This window comes from Coturnix japonica, chromosome 14 (assembly GCF_054131305.1).
Source record: "Coturnix japonica strain WE chromosome 14, WE-NBRP24, whole genome shotgun sequence".
NCBI classification, from domain to species: domain Eukaryota; kingdom Metazoa; phylum Chordata; class Aves; order Galliformes; family Phasianidae; genus Coturnix; species Coturnix japonica.
In genome coordinates this window covers 16,284,815-16,304,658 of record NC_140676.1, presented here as the reverse complement: position 1 = coordinate 16,304,658, position 19,844 = coordinate 16,284,815, and the positions used below count along the sequence as shown (strand labels likewise).

General features: G+C 43.4%; 1 protein-coding gene across 14 annotated transcripts in view; it reads left to right on the top strand.

Annotated features, from left to right (window-relative positions):
• PEAK1 (pseudopodium enriched atypical kinase 1) overlaps positions 1-19,787 on the top strand; it is an 81,735-nt gene extending 61,948 nt beyond the window's left edge. For all 14 annotated transcript variants that reach the window (XM_085515837.1, XM_015872446.3, XM_085515838.1 and 11 more), the window contains 3 exons: positions 222-418; positions 6,107-6,855; positions 12,588-19,787. In XM_085515837.1, coding sequence (XP_085371963.1) covers positions 222-418; positions 6,107-6,855; positions 12,588-13,736 — 2,095 coding nt within the window. In that variant the 3' untranslated portion in view covers positions 13,737-19,787. The remainder of the gene's footprint in view (positions 1-221; positions 419-6,106; positions 6,856-12,587) is intronic.
• The last annotated feature ends 57 nt before the right edge of the window (positions 19,788-19,844 follow it).

The window sequence follows — 19,844 nt, the reverse complement described above, 5'->3', positions numbered from 1 at the left end:
TCTTGTAGGAAAGGTAGGATCTATTTTTACTATTTGAATCAAAAGTTGGCTCCCCTTACTAAGAACAAAAGAAGTGTTTCAGAATGATATTCTTAAAAGAAGAGATGGGCAAAAGGAGCTTATTTTTTAATTTCCTTCCCTTTATATGTAATGCACGTTCTGGTGTTCTGCCATCAGGGACCAGCCCTGGTCTCCAAATGATTTTGTTCTGTTTCTTTCAGTCAAGTGCCCGATGATACCACGTTGGAGGACTTGTCCCCCCGTGTCCCAAGAGCCGTGTTTGTGAAGCAGGACAATGGTGGCAGTGCCTCGGTCATACCAGTGTCAGCTGTCCGTACCCCACAGGGGGAGGAAGACAAGGAAGAAGCTCCACATCCTTCTGACTTCAATCCTTGCAGTGCTACGTACAGCAATTTAGGTAAATGTGCACCTATGGAGGAAAATACGAGTTAGATCTGAGTGTGTGTGTGTGTGAAGAATCTTGTCTTTCAAGCTACTCAATATGTTTTCATTACACTGGTTCCTAAGGATACACTTGTAATTTCTATTTATAGAAGGTTAAATTATCTTGCCTTGTTCTGAGGGATACAACTGGGAAAGTAAAGACTGAACAAACATAAAGGTTTTCTTTCCTATGATTCTGCTAAGTCTCGGAGAGCCTCTCAGAATGTGGGAGAGATGCTTTTCAAAGACACGTTGTTTAGCTTGGAGAAGAGAAGGGAGACCTCATTGTGGCCTTCCAGTACTTCAAGAGAGCATATAAACAGGAGAGGGAACGGCTGTTTGTGAGGGTGGATAGAGATAGAACAAGGGGGGATGGTTTTAAACTGAGACAGAGAGGTTTAGGTTGGATGTTTGGAGGATGTTTTTCACCCAGAGGGTGGTGATGCACTGGAACAGGCTGCCCAAGGAGGCTGTGGATGCCCCATCACTGCAGGCATTCAAGGCCAGGCTGGATGTGGCTCTGGGCAGCCTGGGCTGGTGGTTGGCGACCCTGCACACAGCAGGGGGTTGGAACTGGATCTCACATACAAGACTTCAGCATGTCCATGAGGATTTGAGGGGCTGGGGACCAAAGTTTCAAAGCACCAGGTGCATACATTCCCTAAATATTTAGCAATTATGTTGCATATTTTTGCTGAAATGTGAATTTGGGGCTGAGACTGCATGTTCATATGATAGACCGTAGTTAAATTTAAATCTACTGTATATAAAGCATAAGGAGAAAAATACCCTGCCTACGAATGGTACCAACATCTACCAAGAAGCTGTAATGCAAGAACAACTAAAATTTAGATTTTTATGGTGGAATTATCCAAAGACCTAATGAATTATTTTCCATTCACTGAGATATTCATATAGGTCTGCATCTGTATGTTTTCCATATTTAGGACATAAGTACATTACAGACGGTAGATCTTGCTACATGAAACTGCTGATGACTGGTTAGCCCATATTCCTAACCAGACTAACATATGAAAGGATGAAGCCTACTTTATTGCATGAAATATCACTTCTCATGATGAGATCAATGTTTCGTAGCCATAGTACTCCTACAGTGAAGAGGTTGCTTGTATCCAAAGCAATATCACTGTGATTCTTTTATTTAAATCTTTACTCAATTGAGTTCACTTCTGCAAGATGCTGGGCCTGGACCTATGTAATCATAAAACATCATGAGACTCTGGAACAGAGAAATTGTGGAACATTTATCTGTGGACACACATAAAGCCCACCAGGTTCAGGAGGGCTCTGAGAAGGAAGGAGATGAGCATTTCATTCCAAATCTTATCCTCATCCTCAGGTCACATTCAGATTCAGGGTCGCCAGAGTAAATTTCGGATATGAAAGAGTTAAGGTAACTCGTAGGCTTGACTTAGGCTGGCTTGGCAAGCTTGCTGCTAGTTGTTAAAAGCAATGCTACCCTAAATGGCACTGTGTTCTCTGGCTGCAGTTCAAACTTTTCTCTGGTTTATTCGAGCAGCCTCACTTCAGAATTCAGATAGCTATCACAGAATGAGTAGGTAAGGACACACAGCAACTCCTACTTGTTTGCACTCTTCCACCACCCCAGCAGCAAAATCATATATTTTGTGGGGTTAACAAATACCAACGCATGTCAATGAAAGATAGGATAATCAGGAAATATGTAAGATAATTGGGTTAAATTACGCTTGCTTTTGTTTCAGCTGCAATTGTATCTACAGTTACCTTTTTATGGTTACGTACTACAGCTTGTGTCCTAGTTTGGCAAACATGCAGCAATTTGCTATAGCAATGAACAGAGCAATTTGCAGCACAAGATTGCCTTCTTAAATACTATTCTAATACATACTCCATTTTTTTTTTTTTTTTTGTGGAAAAGCAAATATCAGGCTGTCCTCAAATGGGGGATTCTCTTTTGGGAACTGGATACAACATAACTGACTTGGAGCTCTTTAGGAAATAGGAGATCCCACCACAATGGAGGCATAAAAGAGCTCAGGGTGTTCCTGGGTGTATCAATAGGAGGAAATCAATCAGAGTAGGGAGGTGATGTGTATCTCATTTATAACCCTCAGTTGCCATGACTGTAGCCAAGCCCTTCTCAGTGCAGAATTGTTCCGTGCAGTCTCAGACTATTGATGTTATGGTACAGCCATGCAGTCTGCCCAGCCCAATCTCAGATTCCCTGCAGCCACATAAGGAGCCACTCAAAAATTCCTCTCCCTCTCTGGTCTCTTGGAGTACAGAATCCATGGGTTTCAGTTCAGTTCTGCTGGGATTTTGGTAGCTGTTGTGTTGGAGGTTGGTTACCCGTGTTACATGCATGTGATTATTCATGTTTGCTTTTCTTAGCCATGCAAAATGTGACAATTCTGTAATTCTCTGGTTACCCAGAGAAATAAGGTGAGATCTGTTTTAGGGCTGATTTGGAATTTCATACCTCTGCTTGGAGTCTGGAGTCTTAAAGCATTAATATTGAAACCGTGTAGTAAGATTCTACTGTACTGTACAATTACTTAAAGCTCTCCATAAAGCTGCTGTCTATAAAGAGTTAATTTTTTTCCAGTCTCTGAACAGTCTAGAAGCCACTTGAAAGATCTTTAAGTGGTAGCTTGATATTGTGCCTGTTCCTCGTTTCATCTTGCAGTGTTGTAACACTGGGGAGTCTGTGCAGTAGGTGAGGAAGCTGAGTGAACTGCTCAAGGGAGGAACAAAGTGGTAGGCAAGAAAAGAAAGCAAATACTTTGCCAGTGCTTCTGTGCAAAAAAAATGTTCTTGTGCCTTCAAGCAGGAACAAAACCGAAGGCAAACTTTTGCTTCCCAGGCAGTGATGTAAAGAATGTGCATACTGTATCCATGCTGTGCTTGGGAAAGGCTGAGCTGGAAGGCCTGGTCATCTGGGCATGAAATAATGCCCGGTGTTAAGAAGTCAGCATAAAAGCAGGCCAGATGGTGTTTGTCGGGCACTTAACCAGCATGGATAGCGTTTGGTATGGAAAAGTGGTTCTGGTGGTGAGAAGCTACACTGAAATGTGGTGTGCTTTACAAACTCATTTTCCCGAGTTGGGAATACTTGAAAAAGAAGCTACATAATGACTTGTTCCTGCAGTCCTCTGAATCCTGCTACCCTACCAGCCATCTGAAGGGCTGATTTGTGGTTATGAAAGCTCCTCTAGTTGGGTTTTTATGTCAGCTCCAAAAGCTGTACAACAGCTACAAGCAGTGAAAGTCAATGGTTGCAGTAGCAGCACTCCTCTGTATGAATGGCTTTTGGAGGACAGGGCCATTAAAGCAGGCAGGAAATACAGAGTCAGGGAGAAACACTTATAAATCTTACCTTGCTTGGAGAGGGTTTCGGCTGCTGCCACTCTAATTTGTTTTCTCAGCAGTGCAAGCTTAGCAGTCACTAAGCTTAGCCTCCTGAAATAGTAGCCTTTGTCCAAAGCCACTGACCAGTCTGTGTTAGCATCGTGGGGCAGAGCTGTAAAACAGAGGAGTGATCTGTGATACAGAATGTCTCTGGGAGGGGGAGAACAGAGGTCATGGATTTTGTGAGAGCAAAGAACTGCTGTGTAAGATGACACGTTTGGGTCGGCAAGAGAAATGGATCCGAAGCAGAAGTGAACTTCTCAGTGTTGTGCGTTGGGATGCGTGATTCTGGCATGCAGATACCAGCTCTACTTCCAATTGTGAAAAGTACCTTTCTAATGCAGCTTCTTTCCTGCTCAGCTGGCAGCAGCGTTGGGTGCTGAGGATGGCGAGGGGGAGCAGGCTGAGTGCAGCACACACTGCGGTACAAAGGTCATAACGGAGCAGCAGAGGGTCCCGAGTGTTAATTTATTTTTAAGTGACCTTCACAATGGTTCGAGAGAGATACTGCGGGATTCTCCAGACTTTCCAGCCTTTGAATGTTTTTATTATGTGTGAGCTAAAAAGCAGTGACCCACGGGAGCAGCCCTATGCAATTTTCCCTGACAGTCAGTCTGAAAAGATCCACAGCCAAAGCAAATACCAAGTTAACAGAATTTCCTGCTCAAAATGCAGTTGGTAAACACTGGAATATCCAGGCTTATCTTAAAATCCATTCGGCTTTTCTGGGGGTTTCTTGAGCTTAAACAAAAGATAGAGATATGACTGGCATGTCTGATGTCTCCTTGGAATGACTGAGAAGAGAATGATTGTTAGAAATTGAAGGCTCGAGGCTGTTCTCTTTTTGGATATAGTTCTCTCTTTAAGGATCCAGCACATACAATATCTTGCCAGGATGGTCACACAGCTGTGGCATCCTTCTATGGGTTGTTCCCTTCTTGGTAAAGATGCTCAGCTGAAACACTGCAGTGCATAATTGTGTTTCATGGCTGCTGTGCTACAGCTGTAGATATCAGCTCTCACCTTACTGTGATGGTCGATGATCCTCACAGCAGCAGGAGAAAATGCATTAATTGTCCCAAACAGCAGCAAGTCGGTCATTTAGTGCTCTCTCCATTGGGTTGTTGGTTTTGTTTTTACTTCTCTGATATTGCTGTCAGTTATTCTCTATTTCCAAGAACTCTGGCAGTTATACCACATAATTATCCACTCCAAAACACATCAGCAGCAGTTTATCTTCTCTAGAAGCACACACCTTCAGAGCTAAGTGGTGTATTTGTACATGAAACCTGCTGTGTGGGATCTCTGGATGAATCTGTCAGGGTGTCTGTGAACTCATTACTGCCAGTGAAGGTGCCTGTGGCCAGTCAGGAAGGGAACTGTATTTCAGAACGTTATGGGTGGGGACGGGTGGCTGTTCTAAATTGGTGGGTAGAAGATGATGTGTGTTTTTGTAATGCCAAACTATGATGCTACTCTCACTGAAAGCAGTAGCAACGTGCTTGTCAACCTGTGTGAAAGCAGGTGCAACTGCCTTGTTTTCGACTGATGCATCTGCTGGAGCAATCTTACCTTTCTGACGCGTCTGCTTGAAGCTGTTAAATCACAGTGTTTGTCTGGGAATTGTTCTGCTCTACCTTGTGAAACAATGCTTTCAGCCCCTTTAGCACATTTCAAATCAAAGCCATCGAGTTCCTTGGAAGCTGTTATGAGGATGTATAAAAAAGATCACCTCGCTTCTTAGAGGAAGGTACCTGCACAGAAATAGTACACAGAGCCACTTAACAGCATCCACCCATCATTTCAGTCCATTGGAAGTAAAGGATCCCATTACAGATATTGGGCTGCAGACGGAACTAAAGGGAGGCTGAGCATAATGACTGAAACTGAAATTGGCCAGAGTGCCAAAACTGATCTGTGGGTTTTGTTTGCACATTTAGTAATTAGTGCTATGTGATATAAAATACAAGCACTGTCAGCACTGGAACTGATTATAATACACATGCCAAGGTCAAAAAAAAAGACCAGCTGTACGTGATAATAGATGCACAATGCTGACTTAGTCATTTTGCTTTCTCATTAGTTCATCATTTCAGGTATATATATATATTCTGTTTTTCTCCAAATGGGGGGAGGGGGTTCTCATCAGCTTCTTTCTTTTCCCTTCTTAAACTTGTTTGCGAAGTGCAAATGTGAGCAGCAGATGCAAAACACTTTAATCTTGAGTTACTGTTATTTCCTTACCTCACAGGACAGTCCAGAGCAGCCATGATACCTCCAAAGCAGCCGAGGCAGCCAAAGGGAGCTTTGGATGATGCCATTGCCTTTGGAGGGATAGTAGACCAGGAGACAGCAAACAACTTACAGCCAACACCCCCTCCACTGCCAAAAAAGACCATTTTGAGAGCTAACACAGAGCCGAGTCCCAGAGACCTCCAGAAGCAAGTTCTTGAGAACAATCTGTGCATTGTGGCCAATCCCACCTACGACATTGACACCAACTGGGAAGCGAGCAGCGCCTGCTCCTCGGTCAGCTTGGAGCTCAAGATACTGGACAACGAGTCGGGAGATTCCTTGGACAGGCCTAGGGAAAAGTTAAGGACAACCACCTCAGCAACTAACAGTGTTTCCAGCCTAACCACTATCAGTATTAAGGACCGCTGTTCCAATAGCATGGAGTCTCTGACAGGGAGGCGTATCTCGCAGTCTAAGCAGAGCAGAGGTGTCCAGAAGCCACAGAGGCAAGCACTTTATCGAGGAATAGAAAATCGAGAAGAAGTGGTGGGTAAAATCCGGAGCCTTCACACTGATTCACTGAAGAAGCTGGCACTTAAATGTGAAGACTTGTTCATGGCCGGACAAAAAGACCAGCTGCGATTTGGAGTAGACAGCTGGTCAGATTTCAGGCTCACCAGTGACAAGCCATGTTGCGAGGCAGGTGATGCAGTTTACTATCCAGCTTCTTATGCAAAAGATCCTCTCAACAATTATGCAGTCAAGGTAAGAGGGGTTTGGGAAGCGGTGACCCTAAGTATCAGTGACAAAATGTAAGAATAACCATAGTTGCAGTGCCCCCAGGTGTGCTTGGTCCTACAGCATTACTTGTACTGTTGTATTAAAACTTAAGAACCCCGAGACAAAGGCTTTTCCTTCTGTCGGGAGCCATGTTTGGCATTGGTACCTGCTGTTGGAAGTTTCATCTCTTTTTATTGCAACTCCAGATTTATTAGAAGCTGTATGTTAATGAACGGTTGGCAGCTGTCTCAGTAGGTGTTGATACTTCATAGGTTTTATATAGGTTATTTTTTTCTGAGCTCTGCCTCTCTCCAGTTCTCAGTGCTTATCAGGTGGGAGGACAGTGAGAAAGACGGCTGAGAGTCACAGCTCTGTCAGACTTCCTGTATGTCCTTGAGCACATGGCTGAACTCCTGCCTCCTCCTCACTGAAACTGAGATAAAGCAGTTATTACCCAGCACAGGTGTGAGACATAAGTCACTATTCCTTACAGAGCATGTTGACATTCTCGGAAAGGTGCTGTTTTAAAGGAACAAAACATTGCTTTCACTCCTGAGTGACTGCTTACAGGAAAGATACAAAAACAAGTGAATAACAGAAAGGTAAGGTTGTTGCAATTGACACCTTCGTCAGAAAGGGCATTTTTAAGGCAGATTTGTGGGCATGGTCATTTGCATTCCTTTAGTATCCAAGGCCCTCTTCTGGGAAAGATGTGTAAGATATGGATGCTTTGTGGTACAAAGCAGCTGGGGAAAGATCATGAATAAGGTGGTGAATTTATCTGCCAATCTGTTCTGCTTGCAGAATCGAGTTTGGTGTTACTCAGGTTCTCTTCAGCTTGCTTTTAACACAGTGATGCAGAAAGTCTTGCTTCTGACCCAGAGTTGTAATTCTCTACTTGGGCAGATATGGGTTGTCACCACTATGATTCCTCTTCACACAATGTGTTTGTGCCTTGAAAGTGCTGCCTGTCAGGCAGGACCTGTGCTGTTGTTTTACTTAAGACATTTAGGCAGAGAATAGATACAAAGCCAGTAAGTCCAGAGCACAGCAGTGTCATACGCTCAAATACACCCTATATTTTTTCACAAGTTGTTATGAAAAATAGTTCTCAGGCTACAAAAGTGTATTATAGCATAATAGATGTGGCAGCCTCAAGCTGAGTGACGTATCCATCGTGGTATCATTGAGCTGGAGGTCACAATGAGCTGCTGTGCTGTCATGCGAAGACAAGAAGTTATTCTCAGAAATGCCCTCCCTTGCAGCTGATGGAAGATATTCTCACTACAGATGCCCTCTGATTTCTTTATAAGCCAAGCAAGGCCAACATACAGGATTACTGCTGTATTTCCATTTTCTCTCTCAGATTGGGCTCTCTTGAGTTCTACGCTTCTTTGGTAGTTGTTTTTATTATTGCATTCTCTGTGTTAATACACTGGATTGCATCGCCAAATTTAAACTACAGTTAGTGGATCTCTCCCCTTAAGATGAGTTTCAGTACATTTCAACATTGCTTTAATGTTTGTCGCTGAGTTCAGCTTTGATTTACAAAGGATTTTTTTACGGGATCTTCTAACAGGTTGCTCTTATGTCATAGGGATTGTTCAAATTTAGTTTCAGACAATGGACCAGATTTACTACTATGAGTATTTTTTGTATGAACCGAATAATGTCATCGTCTGCCTCAAATAAATGCATGTTTCTGTCATTTTAACCCTCTTGCCCCAAAGCAGAAATAAAGGCAGGATTGAGAACCAGTTTCCTCTGCAGAGTGCACCGGACAAGTCCAGTTCTTACTATCCCTAAGCAGACTTAATGAGGCAGCAATGTCCCAGGGATCTTAAAAAGACAGTAATAATGCAATTACGCAGAATGAATCATGGTTAGACAATGTTAATTACTGTGCTGGTGGAATGGAAGGAAACAACAGCTACTTTCTGTATCAAACTCTCAAGGAAATGATAGTAATCATGGTTCGGAGTCCGTGCAGATGGAAGGAGCTCAAAGAGCTGGGGTTGTGGCCTTCACCACACGTGGTCTGGCCATAGGCATGTGCTGCAGTGCAGGTCAGGTAGGATAACAGGATGTACAAAGGTACAAACAGCTCTAAACAAGCAATTAGAAATGTATTGTTTTGATTGCTTCAGGGTGGCAGAATTTCTTGGTTCACTGAAACATTCCTGTCAAGATTCCCGTTCTGTGTGTAAAGTGGAGCAATGCAGAAATAAATAGTATTGGCTGACAGTTTCCTAGTTGCAGCTGGCAATTATATTCCAGTTATATTTAGTTTGTCTCTTGGTGTGCTGAGATTTGTTGGTTTTTTTTTTCCTATCAAGGTGGTTTCGTAGTGGAGCCTGCAGAGCTTTTCTCATATGTCACCCCAGAACATCATGCAGCAGATCAAAATAAAGCCACCCACATTAAACTTCAGCCCCTTCCGAGATCAGTTCTAATAGTGCAGAGTTCTGAATTCTGGCACATCGTTAAAAAGTCAAAGCTCTGTTTCAAGGCCAGATCAAGAAAATGAGGTCAATCAGAGATCAAACTGGCCTCCTCAGAAAGAAAACTGTGTGCCAAGAACAAGCTATCAATTTGGGATTAGCAAGCTTTCATTCTATACAGAATTTCATTTGCAGTTGTCCCTGTGTGTAATACAGCGGAGCAGCACAGATGGTGCAGCCTTTGTGATCTTCTGTGTTTCTCATTTGCAGCACTTGTAAATTCATTTCCCACAATATTCATCTTACTTTAAATTCACTGATGCCCTGTAAAAATGCATAGGACAGAGTGGAAATGAGATTCCCTGCTGGTGAAATGGAAGTCAGCCTATGGTGCAGTGGGCTACTGGATCCAGAATGGAAAAATAAAAGTTAATGCAGAACAGGTTTTAACATTAAAATCTTGCTTCTTTGTGAAGCAAGGATAAAAAAAAACCAAAAAAATAAAATTTAAAAAAAAAAAAAAAAACAAAAAAAAAAACCAAGAAGAATATTGAAGAACTGGCAGGATACAGAGTACTTTGTCCTGTCCAAATAAGCATGACCAAAGCTTGGTTCCTGTGGATATACTGAAGAGAAGAACAGTACATACCAAGTCAGAGATTGCCTCAGGAAACTGAATGTATACAAGTCTATGGGGCCAGACCACAGCCATCCCAGGGTCCTAAGGGAGCTGGCTGATGTGGTTACTGAGCTGCTTTCCAAGCTGTGGCTGTCAGGTGAAATCCCCCGTGACTGAACAAGGGGAAACATCACTCCCATTTATAAGAAAGGGAAGGATGGGGAGATGGGGAGCTACAGGCTGGTGAGCCTCACATCTGTACTTCGGAAGATGATGGAACAGATTCTCCTGGAAGACACATGCAGGGCGGGGGGGCAGAACTCAGAGATCATTGAGGTCCCTTCCAGCTGAAGCCTACCTGAGGTTCTGTGATACCAGCAAAAAGGGAGGTGGAACATTCCCATTCCTTCATACTCGTATCTCTCTTCTTTCATCTCACTGCTTTCTTGCATCATAAGGAAGGGCTTTTTACTAACATTGCTTCGCCTTTTGAACAACCAGCCCATTATCAGCATTAGAAATAAGGCTTGTCAAACTCAAGCCAACCTCTTTCTTCAGAGCTTAGTAAAAGCAGCAGGATTTCTGCATACATGTTTTTAACAATAGGTGACTGGGACAGACAGATCTTTAAGAATCCCTCAAAGAAAACCGGGTTGGATTTTAACTCACAGTTTTGAGATAGCAGTGACCACCCCCAGCAGAAAAGCCCTGTATCAGCTTCTTTTGCAATTCATCACAAATAGCCTCAAATACTCGTTAATGAGTCCATCGGGTTTCACAACCTGTCCCCTAAATGTTTTCAAAGGTAAACGTAGGCTTTGCTTGACTAACCTCCTTTGCTTCGCTTACTTTGTTAACTTTAAATCTCAGTCATTCACTTTGTATTTGCAGGTGATGGTGGGGTTGTTCCAATACAAAACACAAAGGCTCATGTTATTATACATCAGTGGTATTAAGGGCCAGCATTCGCTGCTCCATTGCACATTTGGAATATAAAGTTCAGAGTGTAAAGTGCAACACAGAAAATAACAAAGCAGCACAAAGTTTCTTAGCCCTTATTATTTTCTGATTCCATTTGTTCTGCTGAAAGCCAGTAAGTGAAATTTCATTCTATCAGCTGACTTGGGACCGCTCAATAGGAGAATGTTGTTTGTCTGCACTGCTTGCAGCACATTTGGGCAAATTCTGTAAGGTATTAATACAGTGAGAATCTGCAGTCTGAAACCCAATACTTACCTGGAGTCGTGCATCTGTATTTCAGCGGGAGGATGGAGAGTAATCAGGCACTTAAAAGCACATCACATTGCTGCTGGTCTTTCTTTTACGCACTGTCTTATGAATTCAAGCAGGTGTCTGATTCATTCTGCAGGCTGTAGGTGCTGTTTCTGGACAGCTTAACTTTCCGTTCCCATTTGTCAATTACAAAACGCCTGGAGTACAAATATCGGTGTTTGTGGAGTCACCAATTTAATCAGCCTTAAGTAAAGCAGCTGCCTTTTCCACGTCTCACACCGCGTTGTTTGTAAACAAAAAGCAAGAGGCAGGAAATGCATCTCTCTAATCAGGTCTCAGCTTTTTGTTTCAGTAGATACAGGATGCTTGTTCATGTGCCTGTATATTTGCATGTATTGAACAAGGGCAATAAGAGAAGTGTCCAAAAGCTGTCATTGTTGGGTATCTGTGGGATAACAATTATCGTGGATAACAGCTCCAACCTTGTAAAGGTTAAAACATGCACTTACAGGCTCTGAACAGCCTCAGTGTAGTTAGCAGAACTGTGATTAACGTGCAGCAGTCAGCACAGATGAGTCTCTGTTGGACTGCAGCTTTGATGAGTAAATGCCTTAGAACAGAGACCATAGCAGAGGTGGTCCAGCGGCTGTCATAAGGAGATTGGAGCTTCCAGTTGTTATGACAGTGCACACAATTAATGAGGATAATTATGGTGATCATGTACATATCAAGATCTTTCTGGGCAGCAATGAGATATAGTTTAATAGAGCAAAATGGAAGTGTGTGCTCAGGATGCTGACAAATGATTGAAAGCAGTTAAGGTGCCATTTTCTAATGAGTCTGCTGAGCCACAGCAAATCTGTCCATCCCCCCCCACACACCTGACTGAAGAGGTGATGTGTGGTAGCGTGTAGGATCTCAGTTTCCAATTACAGTGGGCAAAGAGCATGAATGCAGTTATTTAGCTCAGCTGATAGCTGGTAACTTGTTATGCCACGCTGAGTCATGCAGCCGTCTGATGTTCAGATATTCTATGCATATTTATTCATAAATCTTATTGCTATTATTTTGTTGTTGTTGCTCAAGCTTCGTACAGAGCTGAGGGAAGAAAAGGAAATGAAATTATATGGATAAACAACTGACTGTCTTGTAGGTTTCACTGCAGAGTTACCATGTATCAGCTGCTGTTGTGACTGGAACATGCCTGAACTGTATTTTCCAGGCAATATTATGTGCACAGGGTGAGCTGCTTGCACATATTGATCTGCAGTTACAGATCCAATCCAGTGCAATACATTCACGTGCCAAGGTCAGTTCGGTACAAAGTGTTTCAGTCGTTGTATATAGCACCAGGCTGTAGATGTGTTACCTAAAGAATGTACAAATGGATAGTTTTATCTGTTGTGTTTATTTTCTTCCCCCAGATTTGTAAGAGCAAAGCTAAGGAGTCCCAGCAGTATTATCACAGCCTGTCGATCCGGCAGAGTCTGGCAATCAACTTCAACATCCAACAGGACTGTGGCCATTTCCTTGCTGAAGTGCCGGTTCGTCTCCTTCCATGGGAGGATAGTGATGCACCAGAAGTGGAAGAAGAGCAAGAAGAAGAAGAACCTGAGCAAAAGGACAGAGGGACTCCTTCCAATACAGAGGCTTCGCAAAAGGACAGCTCAAGTAACCAGGGGACCATCAGCAAGCCACGCAGCCGTGTTGTAGTCATCACACGAGAGGTGCCATACCTAACAGTGGCTGATTTTGTGCGAGAGTCTGCTCCTCGCCATGCCAAAAGCCCAGATTTATATGAGAGGCAGGTCTGTCTTCTCCTTTTACAGCTGTGTTTGGGCCTGGAGCACCTGAAACCCTACCACATCACCCACTGTGATCTGCGGCTAGAGAACCTGCTGCTGGTTCATTCTAGACCAGGAGGCAGCCCTCTGAGCTCTGAGTCCGTGGAGCCCAGTCCCAGCTCTGCTTGCCCAGCCAGGTTAATAGTGAGCAATTTCTCGCAGGCCAAGCAGAAGAGTCATATGGTAGATCCCGAGGTCCTGCGGGATCAGTCCCGCCTGGCTCCAGAAATCATCACTGCAACCCAGTACAAAAAGTGCGATGAATTTCAGACTGGCATCCTTATCTACGAAATGCTGCACTTACCCAACCCCTTTGATGAGAATCCAGAGCTGAAGGAGAAGGAGTACACTCATGCTGATCTCCCCAAGATCCCTTGCCGCTCCCTCTACTCTCAAGGGCTTCAACAACTTGCCAGCTGCTTGCTGAATCCCAACCCCTCTGAGAGGATCCTGATATCGGAAGCCAAGGGAATCCTTCAGTGTTTGCTCTGGGGTCCACGTGAGGACTTGTTCCATGCTCTAAGAACATCTTCCAACCCGGCCCGGAAAGATGCTGTACTTCAGAACTGGCTGGACATCAAAAGGACGCTGCTGATGATAAAGTTTGCAGAGAAGTCCTTCGACAGGGACTGTGGAGTGATTCTGGAAGACTGGCTTTGTTGTCAGTATCTGGCTTTCGCGACTGTAGACTCGCTTCATCGCATTGTGAGAATCATGCAGCGGCACTAGTTTATAAGACCTGCTGCTTTTTACAAAGCACCTCCAGCCCAGCCCTCACTCCAGCCTGCCGTAGGGCTCACACTTTGAACAAGTGTTTAAGAAAAGGCCTAGATGTCAAAGCCAGCAACTCTGAGCAAATAGGTTCTAACTGGAGAGATTCCCTCCCGTACCCAGTATGACAGAACTTTGCTTTCTTGCCAGGCCTCTTAGGGATTCATTTTATACATACGACTGCATTTGGACCAGACACTTTGTAACTAGATAAATATCTGGATGAAAAGGAGAGAAAACTTCAATACCACTATTTCTATAACTGCAGTAAACCAATTGCCCTCCTCTTCTGGGTAGTTTCTGCCATTTCTGTATGTAGCATTGGTTGTGAATAGCAGTGACTGTTAGCAGAGATGGATTAGTTGTAAATGGGAGATGAATGACCCACCTTGCCCCCCCGCTTTCATTCCACATCCCATGCAGAATTTCTTCTCGTCCAGTCCCCCACAGCTGGGCTGGACTCTCCTTTGGTCTGAACCAAATGGATTCTCCTCCTTCTCTTACATTTTATGCCTTCTTTCTTCCTTGCAGATGAGGTTGTCCTGCTGACTGCACCCATGTCAGCAGGCAGTAAGCGTCTGTGCTTTGTTCTCTTCCCTCCTCTCCGTCTGACACGCTGCCTACCTGCATCCTTTCTAATCTCATCCTTGATTTCAGCAGCGTTGCCTTAATTGGACTGCTATCCTTGGCTTAAGACCTGCATTAAAAAGCAGAATATGCACACTTAGTCTATCCTATTTCCCCTACTTGATTCTCACCAGTCTGGACGGCTGATGTATTGTAGCTATAACCACATTTATGCCATGAAAACACAACACATGGTGGGCAATTGAAATTCCCCTTCCATCGCAGAAGGCACTAAAGCCTGACTTGAAACGGACAGGCCATGTATAATCTTCTCTGACAATCACTGCTATGAATTGGGGTTGAAAATAACAGCCACCTCTTCTGTTTTATTTTGGTTTGCTCTTGTCTCTTGTGCCATATTGCAAAGTGGGACCGAAATTGGCTCTGCTGGCATGTTGGCAGGAGACAGAAGTGTTTAGAGCTCGTCTGTGTGTAGCTAACAGGCCACATGGAGACACTTTTACTGCAGACACAATTCTCCGAAGGGTAAAAACAAGGGGCAAAAACAGCGCTGGTTAATTATCGAGGGAGCTGTTACGTTTGGCAGCCACAACTAACAGCACCGTGATCCGTTTTTCCCGCAGCGGTGTTTGGCTGTGCTTCTCTTGTCTGCTGTAAGCAGCGTGTGCTCGTGTTGTTATAGACAGCACCCTGAAAATGGCACGTTGGCAGAAGAGCTCAGAGATCATTGAAGGCCGGGGCTGGGACTGGAGCAGGAATTACTGAGAACAAGAAGCAGAATCTGAATAAAAATCAACCTGAAGGAGCTTTGCATTTGTAGAGACAGCTGCTGACTTCCTCCCCCGACCTGGTGGCTGTTTCCTGCAGAACCGTGGAACAGACGATGTATTTGCTCAGTATTGCTGGGCTCTGCATTGCTCTCTGAATCGCTCTGAAGAACTCATTTGGATGTAGAGGAACAGGTGATGCTGAATATTCTAACCCAGGTGACGGAAAGCAGACAGCCCTAGTTATGAGCCTGTGCTTCTCTTCTATGGATCTATGTGCAATTCTTGTATGTATTTTGTAAAGCTGTATGTTACAGTGTTCACTTTACACACCAGCCTTTACCGGATGCTAGATCTGCAGCCCCTTCCTTCACTTTCCTGGCACATAAATGCAGCTATCCATGTGTTCCTCTTATGGGTGGATGTTTCATTTTAATTGTTAAAACTGTGAGGAATGAATTCACTTCAGCCTTGAAACAAATAGCCACTTTATACAGCGCATGCAATGCTTGGACTGGATGCGTGGAAACGGAACAAACAGTCCTGCAGGCTTAAGGTCAGCAAAACTAGCTCTGGATCCACACCATTCATTTGGAGGGGGTGAAATTTCTGTGTTACTCTTCTGGGGCATCTCTCAGAGCTGAGCTGAGTGCTGTGTAAGCCTACATCGATTGTGCTGTAGTATGTAGACAGTCTCTGTGACCTTTCTCAAGACTTTCTGAAACTTCTGATGATGATTCCTGTGTTTGATTCAGCTGTATCAGTGAAGGATCAGGCAAGGATAAGGGTAATATATTTTCATGTGATATGTATTTTTTCTTTCTTTTCTTGGCAAGAAGGTGAGGATGGCGGCATCGATGGGGAAAAAAAAGACTGTGCTTTAAAAGCCCAAGTGCAATGTATGTAACTGAGGTGCTTCACTACATCAAGAAAGTAAGTTTCTGTACTACTGCCGAGCAGCTTGTAGAAGAACCTTTACAAAGAGTCACACACATGTTGGGTGCAGCCCTGCTTTACCTGGAGACAGGAGGGCAGCACCATCACAGCTTACATACACCGAGCATGACAAGCCACGTGCATCCTATCTGCTAGCTGTTAGTCGCAGTGCTGAGCTGAGAGTAGGGCTTTGTGTTCTCTGTGGTCTGGTTTGTGTTTGTTTCACAGTGCCTGCGTGCACATAACTTCCACCCAGCTCATGTAGGCTGCTGGAGCAGTTCTTGGACCACTTGTCATTGCAGGGGGCTCGTTCCTTGAAGCCAGCAGGATTCCGTGTTTTCAGAGTCACTTTCATGTCAACACGCACATGCAAAGTTGAATTTTGAATGTTTTACAAGCATATGTATCTAAAGCAGCTGGTCCAAAGCCTTTGTATCTCTAGCTATCTAATTTCTGTTTGTATTTTTTGTGATGAACCAATACTCACTTTAACTGCAGTATAATCGAGCATGGATAGATGTTCACTACCCATCCCTTCTTGTGCAGCACTGGGTAAACTTTAGCAATTTGTAATGTTGTGTGTGTTTTTCTTTAGAGAAGTCAAACACGATCTGGCCTGAGGTTTTCCTTTGGGGAGCTTGAGGCTGACTTTGCAGGTGTGCCCGTAACTCTGATGCTGGTGATGGCGATGTTCGTGGTGGTCCTTCATCCTGGCAACAGATATTGCCTCATAAATATCCAAGAATGTATGCATTAAACTGATTGTAAACAGACCCTAAGAATGCTACAGCATAATTGCGAAGCAAAAGGAAAAAAACCCCTTCTGTTTGCAGTTGAGATCCTGTGTATGGCAGGAACGAAACCCCTGGCTGTGCATGCTTTAACTCACACGGATACGTGCACAGATCTTGAATCTTTTTAAGCAGTCGCACTTTCAGTTGAGCTCAAGAAATAGGAAGAGCTGCAAATCTCAGATAACAGTATTGATTGTAAATATATATTTTTCTATTAATAAAAGCTGTCATTCAGATATTTTTATCATGAACTCTAAAGAATTTTTCCAGTGGAGGTAACTTCTGGAAAATCACGTGCTTGTTTGAGGAACTGTGATGAGTGGTTTCTGATCTCATTAGAGCCATTAAAACCCTCTCTAATGTTACAGAGGGTGCAGTGATTGGATTCACAACATTTAGTGCCTTGTCCAAAAACTAAAACGAAGCCCGTCAGTTGGTGGAAATCTGATTCTTCTTGTAATAGCCCTATCAATGATACTGCCCACGTTAAGATGCAGGAGAGATTAATGAATGAATTAATTAATTGCCGTACTTTGTACAACACGGAGTTGACCTATCCAATAAGATCTGCTTCTGAAGTTGCAGTTAGGTGAACCAGTTCCTCTGAGTTGCTTGTAGTACAGCAGAAACCTGGTTAACAACCAACACTGTGAGCTTTCGTGTCTTGAACTGCATCTGCACAGGGAGAACAGGACGAGCCAATTGGTTGGTTAGACTGATGGTCGCATCGAAACAAGCCTAATGCTTTGACAATCTGCTGCACAAGCTCAGCTCTGGGAGACGAGGAGCTGCGTTAGGTTGGAAGGAGCAGTGAAGGTAAGGTGTGCTGGTCCCCAGGGCGGTAGTGGATGAGCTGCACACCGCGCTCTGTGGATCAAATGTACACCAAGAGGGCTTCTGAGAAGCCTCCTCCTTGAGGTGTTACCGAGGGTTTGTTCTGTCTTTCTTACATTGGAATTATTTATTCCTCAGATTTGATACGGTCAATGTGCATAACCAGGTGAATATAAAGAGAGTCTATCAGCAAAACCTGACCTGGAAATTTTCAGGAGTGAGGGAATCCAGAATCTTATTTTAGAGGCTCAGCAGTGTCCAGTACAGAGGCCTGGTCTCTCTACAGTATTCAGATGTGATGAAACCAACAGCACAAGCTGGGATGCTTTGTTGCTGACCTGCAGACAGGAACACCCAGCATTTACTCAAACACCACCTTAAATCCTGTGTGCTCCACGCATCCCAGCAGCCCCCACAAGGTATGAATGGATCATTTTGACATTTTAACACAGAGGAGTTCCAACATAACAGGAAAAGATATTATTAAAATCAATCAGATGTGTGTTAGCAGTTGGCCACTTAGAGAATTGATTCAGCAGCTTTGCACTGTAGGGCCGTGACTTTAGCATATAGAAATAGTATTTGCTGCTGAATTAAGATGTATCTGTTTCTCAGCTCTTGTGCTGAGAAGCCCCACTGAAGTTAATATATTTTGTTTGTAATAACAAATTCATGTGGAAATGTAAATTAAAGAGTTCTGGTTTTATTTAAATCAGTCGCTGCTTTTCTGAGGGATATGATGGTAACTGAATCAGACCGTTTAATGCAATTTCCTTTCCTCTTTACTCCAAACAAGAGCGTATCTCTGTGCAGGCAGTGCATGGCCATTGCTCAGTGCGTGATTGGGCTGTGTGCTCAGCTGTGGCTTTGCAAAGATGGTGCTGGTTGTGCTCCTGTAAAACCTACAGCACAAAGAGCCCTCGGGGCATGGCACAGGAATGCAGTGGTGATGCAGTTATGCAGTGATGTAACATCAAATTGGGGCAGAACTCGGGTTTTTAATGCCTATAATAGCAGACCTGTGGAGATACTCTATAAATTATCATCTGGATCCCAAACACATTAAGGAATACAAAGGAAATGCTTTTCAGAAGAAATTCTGGTTGGCGTTCCTATGGATTTTGCTGTTTACCTGGGTGCAGCGTTAGAAGGATGGTGGTTTTGAGCAGGCAGAGAATGTAATCTCAGTAATTCCCTGTAAGCCTCCTTGTTGGTGCTTCACTCAGCATCTAGTTGGGAACCACAGAATGCTTTCAGATCAAGCAGAGTCACCAGTCAGGAATGAAACACTCAGCATACCTGTACATAAGCGTATTCCCACTCTATAGAATGTGAGGATTTGGATCGTACTTCAGATTATGAAGATTTCCATAAACCCAAGGGGAAAAGTTCAGGGATTTATGAGAACCTGGAATTTATTTTTTTTAATGTGGAAGAAATATACATTCACGTATATACATAAATATATATGAGTGTGTGCAGGCACATTTATATGTATGTATGTATGTATATGGGTTTTTGTATCCCAAAAGTATTCTTTGCCCCCTTTAATCTGAAAATATATTATATATTGTGTATATAATATATACTTAAGGTTGTGTAGGTTTGAATACGGTTGTTTCCTAAGCAACACCTCTTCAAAACTGGCTCGGGCCTCTGTTTCTTTACCATTTGGCTTGTTGGTATTGGAAGGTTTTGCACTTGAAATCCTTGGGTTTTTTTCTTTTCAGACTTGGTTATGCTGAGCATCTGACAGTGTGTTCTGCTCTTTAATAGAAAAGGGGGGAAACTATTTTTAAATTTGGGGTTCCAAAATGGATCGTCTTTTATAAGTGAGATTTCTTTCAAATCCCTTCAATTAGGGGATTTGTTTTTCTTGAACTCCATTCTTGTGGGTGATTTGTACTTGGAATTCCTGGTTGCGTTGCTTTATCTGGTGCTTCATATCAACATGTACACGTTTTTATATATCAACTTCAAGCCTTCCTTTGTGATCAGGGGCGGTTACACTCTGGTTTGCTGTGGTACTTTGCTGTGTACTCTGTGGCATTCATGTTACTGTGTAAATAAACTAGTTTTATTACACTCCAGCAAACGTCACCTTCTCTCATTTTCCTTCTAGGTAGTTAGCTTAGAATTCCTGTTTC